The 8,327-nt window shown below is 47.6% G+C and overlaps 1 protein-coding gene across 1 annotated transcript; it reads left to right on the top strand.

The window, feature by feature from the left end:
- The first annotated feature begins 7,623 nt into the window (after nt 1-7,623).
- On the top strand, nt 7,624-7,965 carry LOC133378037 (sepiapterin reductase-like). Its single transcript, XM_061612819.1, has one exon. The coding sequence runs from the start codon at nt 7,624-7,626 to the stop codon at nt 7,963-7,965; it is 342 nt and encodes a 113-aa protein (XP_061468803.1).
- The last annotated feature ends 362 nt before the right edge of the window (nt 7,966-8,327 follow it).

Here is an 8,327-nt window from a genome sequence, read left to right as displayed (position 1 = left end):
CAAAGCTGGGAGAGATTAACCCCCCCAGGTTCATCCAACCAGGTTTCCGTAATACAGGCCAGGTCAGGATGCTCATCGAGGACCAAATCCTGAATGAGCATCGATTTTCCATTCAGCGACCTGGCATTCACCAGCAGCAGTTTTAACCCAGGGGCACTGTCACCGAGGCCATCCAGGTTGTTTGAGCGGGAAGACAGCTTGGGGGTTATCAACAGTCGGTTACACTCTACCCTCCCGTGATAGCATGGCTGTCTCCCTACTTCGTATCTCCCTCTGCCTTCAACAACATTAATGGCAGCCCCTTGGATTCCCTCCTTCACCCTATGGATCCCCTCCTTTGCCCACTTATCCACAAACTTAAATGACCATTTTAAACCAGGGGAGTGTGTCAGAGGCAGACAGGGAGAAGGAAAGGTATGTGTCAGCCTACAAACATTAGGGGGAGAACACTTCAGAGGAGCTAGCAAAATTAACGGAACCAGTCCTCGACAACTAGCTGACGACCCCTGTTCTGTATTCTCCAAGTCAGACCAAGATGAGTCGAAACTGGTGTTCAAAGATGCCCTATGAGAACAGACACTAGACAGGGTAGGGGTGGAATGAGCAGTCTCAATATAGTTCTCAGATGAAAAAGGATTAGTCAAGTTCGTACGGGTAGTTTTCAAGGATGACAGCCGTGACAGGATCTCACGTTGTTCCTGTTCGGGAAGCGCACCAAAGCTGTCAATGAGCAGAAGTTCTTCGGGATAAAAATTCCCGGAGCCGAGGATCGACACACTCTCAAGATGGCTCTCTCTGCCTTGCTCGGCCCTGAAGTTCAGAGATCCTATATTATCTGGGCCAGAGTTAACTGCTGTTGATTTCAAGGGTAAGTTAAAACGAGGCACGGAGACTCCTATATTGGACTTCTCCGATCTTAAAATTGAAGAGGCAGAGCGTTCCCTCATGCTACGTGTGACCAAAGGCACAGGAGGAGAAACGTCTCTAAAGTGTCTTTTAACCTCTATTCCTTTGCCTAGAAACACCTCCTTACACGAGTAAACAAAGTCCACAATAGAGGCTGAGGCAAACATTACCAGGGCACGGGCCGTGTTTGAATTGTAAAAGATATTCAATCTTCGAGAATGCGTCAAGTTTCAAGGAAGACTTGACCATAGAGGACAGTAACTTCAATAGGTGTATTTTGCAATCCCTGTGTGACAGCCAACCGTATGGTTTGGGGTAGTTGGTAAAAACCAAAACCCTATCTTCTAGCTGGAGGCACCACCTTTTACTTTCCAGAGTTGGTGGCTGCAAGTCCTCTTTATACTCACAATCTTCCGCTTTACTTAGAGAGCCATCGCCCCTTATCATCAGTTGCCGGGTTAACTGGTGTCCAAGGGAAGGTGTTGCAATATCACCTATAGGCAAAGCTTCAGGGCTAGGGTGCAAGGGGGTTCGGTCTCGAGCAGTCTTAATAATTTTGGCTTTGTTGTTTCTAGTGTTCACCTGTTCTGATTGACCAGTCTCCTCACGTTCCAATAATTTGAAAAGTTTATTAAAATTCATTTTGGAACCCTTTCTGGAGCTACTGGCCGCTTTTACGTTTTTCGATTTCCTCTTTAAACTTGGTTGAGCCTTGATGTTTTTACATTTTGATAACTCACTCAAGAACCAGAAGCAGAAACAGAAACAGAAAACAGAAATAGGGCTTTTTTTTAAAAAAAATCACCCCACACATTAGCATTAATATTATAGCAGGTGTGAGGAACCTTTGACCCTCCAGCTATTGCTGAACTACGAATCCCATCATCCCAGCCCACTGGCCATGCTGACAGAGGCTGATGGGAGTTGTAGTTCAGCAACATCTGGAGGGCCAAAGGTTCCCCTCACAAATATTACAGCCCAGTGCATGTGCTACTCACTTATAGTGCAATAGTGTGTTGGGCAGGAACATGCTTTTAGCACCACCCTGATGTCGGGTCTGCTTCTTACAGCCACTGTGTGTTGCATGTAACAACCCACACTGTATGAGGTTCTGCTTTTGTGTAAGGGCTCTGCAGGCTTGGGATACCTGGCCTTGCCAAAGGAGGAAAGGGAATTGCTTTGGGAAAGGCTCAAAGGGTTCCTTTCAGCCCACATGTTACCTTTCAATCACTCAGGTTATTGTTTTGGTTATGCCCAACTGACCTTCCTCAACATCTTTGATAGCAATACGTTCCACTTAGCACTCTGTTTTGATGCACGCAATAAACAACTAGCACATGGGGTGTTTTCCAGAGCTTTATTCATGCCTTATAATGAATACATTTCTAATAAGCAATACTCCAAACTCACCCACGTTCACACCTAAGCCAATTAACTTGATACCAAAACAAATAGTAAGTTTTCTATTCCACACAGACAGCATTAAACCTCCTAACTGGGTGATCAGTCCAGCTAGGCAGATAAGAATCTTATCAAGCCATGGCTGTTGTAGTGAGATGTGATGTGTGTGGTTTGATGTTCTTTTTCCTACCACTGCCCTTGGTCACTATATAGGTCTCACTCAACCTACTCCACCCCAGGCATTCCCTTAGTCGTTCCTACCTTAACCTGGTCACCTGGCACGTAATCACCCCATTATTCCCACACGAGACAATGATGGTCATCAACTTGAATGGCTTTAAAAGAGACAAATTTGTGGAGGATAAGGCTATCGATGGCTACTAGCCATGATGGCTATGCTCTGCCATCGCAGTCAGAGGCAGTATGATTCTGAAACCCAGTTGCTGGAAGCTGCAGAGGGGAGAGTGCTCTTGCACTCATGTCCGGCTTATTTATTTTATTTATTTGTTTATTAAATTTATATTGCCCTTTCTCCCAGTAGGAGCCCAGGGCTTGGGGGCTTCCCATGGGCAACTGGTTGGCTATTGTGCAAACAGGATGCTGGATTAGATGAGCCACTGGCTTGATCCAGCAGGCTTTTCTTATGTTCTTATAGTCTTCTTATATAACTTATAAGAACTAAAGACCTAATGTCTTTTGGCTAATGTTTTTGGTGAGCACTAACAAATACACTACCTATCAACTATCCTTTATGCTATGCTTCACGCATCCTAACTATTTCACTGTTCCAACTGAATGACCTTCCCTTGCCTTTCCCCAAGCTGGCATTTTATCCAATATACTTTTATTTAGAGGTCTCATCAAAGAGCATATTCTGGGGTTCCAAGCCTCCCCAAAATAATGCACTATACATTTACGCAGTATCATACAACTTTAAACAGTCATGGTTTCCTTCAAAGAATCCTGGGAACTGTAGTTTGTCAGTAGTGCTGAGAGTTGTTAGGAGACCTTTATTTCCCTCACCGAGGTACCATTCCCAGAGTTCCCTGGGAAGATAGATTGACTGGGAATGGTAGCTCTGTGAGGGGAATGGGGTCTCCTAACAACTCTCAGTGCCCTTAACAAAGTACAGTTGCCAGGATTCTTTGGGGGAAGCCCTGACTGTTTAATGTGGTATGACACTGCTTTAAATGTATAGTGCGGATGGGACCTCTGTCTTCCTAATCAGGGGCTGAATTAAGGAACTTTGTTTAGTAATTACTCATAGCAGATCCCTGTAATATAATAAACATGTGGCCCTTTGCTAACGTTGCACCCCAGACGCAGGGAGAGTTAGACAGGGAGAGGAGTCAGATGAGGACGAGGTTCCTTGGGGCATTGGAGGAAGGGAGACAAGTGGGGAGGGTTCTGGCAGCCCACAGACTCCCATGGCTGGCACCCCCATCAAAACAGTTCCAGCCCTGCCTGCGAGTTCCCCACCGGGACAATTGGGAAGCGACATTTCGCTCGCGCCATCCACCCCTGTGCAGGAATCCCCACCAGGCACTTCAAGCACTTCCCAGCCAATCAGCATTCCACTTTCAGAGCCCACACTGTCACCTAGCGGTGGGCCATCTGAGGCTCGCCCCACACACACACCACACACGAGGAGGCACGAGAAGAGAGACTTTCAGAGGGTGAAACTCCGTCGGAGCAGTCATTTATGTGTGAAGACCTTCCCTACTTAAGCAGGTGCCTCTCAAAGCTCTAGTGCTGAGTCACTCTCTCCACATGCCGCAGAGACTGCTTAGCTAGGATAGTTAGTCAGGGTAGACAGGTATATGAAGCGCATCACTTTGGATGTAACCATAACACTAATAAAATGAGAAAAAGACATCCCCTCATCTCAAGCTGATTCCTCCGTCTCTGGGTCAGACAGCTAATCCCATAAATGCTTTGTGTCTTGTTTCTAGGACGTGTGAGTAATCAGTGACTAATGCCTTTTGTCATGGCATGCAACAAGTTTCCAGTTAATTGTGTTTCTGTATTGTTTAGGAAATTAATTTCAACCTAACAAAGTTCAAGATAATGAATAAATGCGAATTAATTTATTTGGTATTTTGAATTTAAAAACAGCAGATAATGCAATTATTTATTCTTTCACTAATAGTTTCATTTCTTATTGCTTGGCTGTTCAGCAACCCCATCCACTAATTGACTTGTGAATGGTTGGAATGTTCAGGCATTATTGTATTGCTTCATTTCTTGGTAAATGTATAATGTCTTACAAAGGAGGCTGAAGCTGCCATTTTGTTCACTCTACCTAGGGAGTAAGCCCCAATGAGCATTGTTCAGTGATAGAGAACACATTTTCATGGAAAAGACCATAGGTTCAATCTGCAGAATTTCCAGGTAGGGCCAGGAAATACTCCCATCCAAAGCCCTGGAGAGCTGCTGTCAGTCAGTGCAGATTAGGGCTGCCAGGCTCAGGGCCTGAGAATGATGCTGTATCTTTAAGAGAAGAGAAAATTAAGTCAAGTGCAGGTCTTCTTGCAACACTGTAATGGGTAAAACCACAAGGTGAAAATCTCCCTTCTCCCTGCACAACTTTTAAAGATACAGAAGACCCCTTGGACAACACAACACACAGGTCTCTGTGAACCTACGTAACATTACTAGGCAGGGCTACTCAAGCAAAGACATTGTCACAGCAACGTGACACTCCCCCTGAGACCACTTAAGTAGGCTCGGGGCGGGCTCTCTGTCTCCTAGAGCGGGACTGGGCAAGCAAACAGGCACTCCTTTGCAGGGGCTGGGCAGATGGCTCAGTCTATTCATGGTGGTGCATCTGCTGGTGCATCCTTGGTGATGGGGATGTAAATAGTTCTGCCAAGTCTCCTCCCCGGGATGCGCCTCCAATTCCTCCCCCTTTGGAGGCTGTGACAAAGGTGGCTCGGGAAGCACTGTGAGAAGATGGGCAATGATGGGAGACATGGCTGGAGGAGACTCATCGGCTGGCTCAGGCTATTTGGTGGCAACAGGCACCTCAGGGGTGGGGCTGTCAGTAGCCAGACTACTGAAGTCCCTCCCAGTCTCAGTCCCATCTCTCTGCAGACCTCCTCTTGATCACTTGGCCAGGAGCTCTCAGTGGGACCCATGGCACTTTTTGTGTTTTAGTTGTTCCTTTCTTTCATGAAACATGCCGAAAACGGTTTGCATTTTGCAACAGCTTTCTTCCTAATGCCCCGGAACATTTGCACCCTCGCCTCCATCTCCAGTGCTAATGCCTGAGAACTGCCTTTGCACTGGGATGGAGCGGCGGATGAACCAGCTCGGAGCCTCCTCGCAGCAGCGCCGGAGGATTGCTGCCAACCACAACCCTGGAAGAGATTTCCAGAGGCATTTGGAAGCACAGCCATGAATGCTGATGAATAGAATGCTGCCCCAGTAGATCTCTTGTGGAAGAGAATTAAAACCAGATTTAAAGAGATTAACATACTGGCAGCTATGGATTATCTGCCTAATAGGCATTTCATTTCATGATACAGAATGATGCATGTTAACTATGTTCTAGAGCCATATTTATCTGGCTGGATATTCTGTGCCTTGCAGAAGGTCTTTTTGACTCTCAGACAAATGCAGTCGACCTATCCAAATGGCAAACAAGAAGCTATCAATAGCCCTCTTTAGGTGTTTGCTAGTTGTGCAACCATGCAAGGGAAGGGGCACGGAGATGAGCACTGCAGCTTTGCTTCCCATTGTTATTCTGATCTCCCTCCAGGAGCTGAAGCTGGGAGCCTCCTGTACAAAGTGAGTCTTCCTGCACATTTTAGAACCCTGATTTCCCAGTGTTCTAAAATGCCTGGGGACTCTCCACAAGTACAGTGGACCCCCACTTCAGACCTCCAATGTATATAGGGCAATTGGAGCTGTGACACTGGTAGAGCTCTCATCCTCATCCTTACGGCCCTCTCCTATGTGTGCACTGATCATGGCAATACAATGCCTGAAGAGGGTTTTTCTGTGGCTTGCATCAGCTGAAAATGTTACCCATTGTATATAGCAGGAATGGTGAACTGGATCTAGCCACCCCCTTCTCACAAGTGAGTTTGGCATATGCATGGGACTGCCCATCTGTTGATCGCTTAAACATCACAATAACATCAGGTTACCTGTTTTTTCATGCCGTGGTACACAGTAGTCTGGATGATCAGCCAATCAGAGCTTCTGAACACAGTACTCTGCAAATCCCTAAGGTCAGGTGATCTTTGGTGCTTATAAAGCACTTCACACAGGGCTTTGCAGATGCTGTAGATCAGCTGATCAGCAGTACCCAGAACCTCCTGCAACCTCACTTTGACTCAGCTGTGCCTTGACCTTCCCTACATATATGATGTCAGTGTAGGACAGGTGGGTATGGCTTGGCCAAAATGGCCTTGTTGACCAAACAAAGAGGCCTGGTAGGCCTAATTAGCTTCACTGGAGGGTTTCCACTGCTGATATGCAGCATTATCTAATGTTTTCAGCATTCAGGGGCAGACGTCTTGCTGATGTCTTGGTTAGACTTCACATCTTCAGTGATTTTGATAAGATCCACTTCCTGTTTCAGAGTCAGTGTGGTGTTGGGGTTAGACTACAACGAGGAAAGCTCCAGTTTCTAATCCTTGCTCAGTCATAAAGTAGCTGCCCTGGTTGCAAAAACCATAAATCATCTGCCCTGGTTGCAAAAGCCATATCAGGGACTCCTCCTTCAGCAAGGCTGCCGCTGCAATTGGGTAGAGCTGCCTCAGGTTGCTGGTTTTGGGTGGCATGCAAGGGCAGCACATGGTTATTTAATTTAATTTATTTTGGTAATTTGCTACCAGGAAGGTTGAGATGTGCTTGTGGGATTTTCTGCCTCGGATCACAAAATAACTGGACTGGACTGCCATTTACTTTGATTTGTGGGAAGCCATTTGCTACCGGCCAGCCACTCGCCCCATGTTTGACTAATTTCTGGATGCCACCAGAGCATCTCGGATTTCTTTCCCCTGCAGTTAAGGGTGCTGAGAGTTGTTAGGAGATCCCCATTCCACTCATAGAGAGACAGTTGTCAGAGTGGTTTAACAGTCAATTCCTCTTCCCAGAGATCTCTGAGAATTGTAGCTCTATGAGAGGAAGAGGGGTCACCTAACAATTCTCAATGCCCTTCACAAACTACATTTCCCAGGATTCTTTGGGAGGGAAGATATAAAACCAGTGGCGTACCAAGGGGGGAGCAGGGGGCGGCTCGCCCTGGGTGCAGTCCAATAAGGGGGTGCAAGATGGAGTGTTCATTATGAAGCTGGACGTGCAGCTATGGAGGCTGAGCCGGGTGGCGGTGGCCTGGGCCAAGCAGTGTGCATCATGACGGGCGCCTCGTGGGGCTTGGGCCGGAGACTGGCGTGCCTGCTGGCTCCACAGCTGGTGCCCGGCTCGGCCCTGCTGCTGGTGGTGCTCTCGGCCAGCGCCCTGGGCGAGCTGGAGGATGACCTGCATGCTGCCTGCCCAGCGCTGCGTGTGCAGGGCTTGCCTGCTGACCTGGCCTCAGACAAGGGGCTGCAGCGTGTGCTCCAGGCCAGGCAGGCACTCCACAGTGGGGCTGGCTGGCTCCAGTGGCTTCTTCTCATCAACAACGCCGGTGAGCACCCTCCCGTTTGAAAGAGGCACCTCTGAGGCTGAGCGAGTGCAGAGTGCTTTTGCTCTTCACGGTTGGCCAATCTCCCCCCCCCCGCAAGTTCCCATGCCCTGCTGTAAAGTAACCCTCCGTGGGCTGCCTTCTGCTTTCCTCGCACCTGTGGAAGTTTTAGATTGGACGCTTCTGGGGGCAGGGACCTCTCTTATTGTACCCTGTAAAGCACTAGGCACAGTGATGCCATCATATAAGCAAATAAAATACCCCCCCCGTGCATGGTTTAAGCAGGATGGGAGCTTGTTAAATAATTTCCAAGACAGTTTTGAGGTCGGTAGCAGGAATCACATTGAAGTTGTTACTGTGGGAATGCCAGTAGAGAGGAGTCAAA

This window comes from Rhineura floridana, chromosome 2 (assembly GCF_030035675.1).
Source record: "Rhineura floridana isolate rRhiFlo1 chromosome 2, rRhiFlo1.hap2, whole genome shotgun sequence".
In the NCBI taxonomy this organism is placed as follows: Eukaryota; Metazoa; Chordata; class Lepidosauria; order Squamata; family Rhineuridae; genus Rhineura; species Rhineura floridana.
This window is presented reverse-complemented; position numbering and strand designations above follow the sequence as displayed.

What these genes read in the sequence shown, in the direction of transcription:
- LOC133378037 (XM_061612819.1), top strand. Translation starts at nt 7,624, where the DNA reads ATGGAGGCTGAGCCGGGTGGCGGTGGCCTGGGCCAAGCAGTGTGCATC.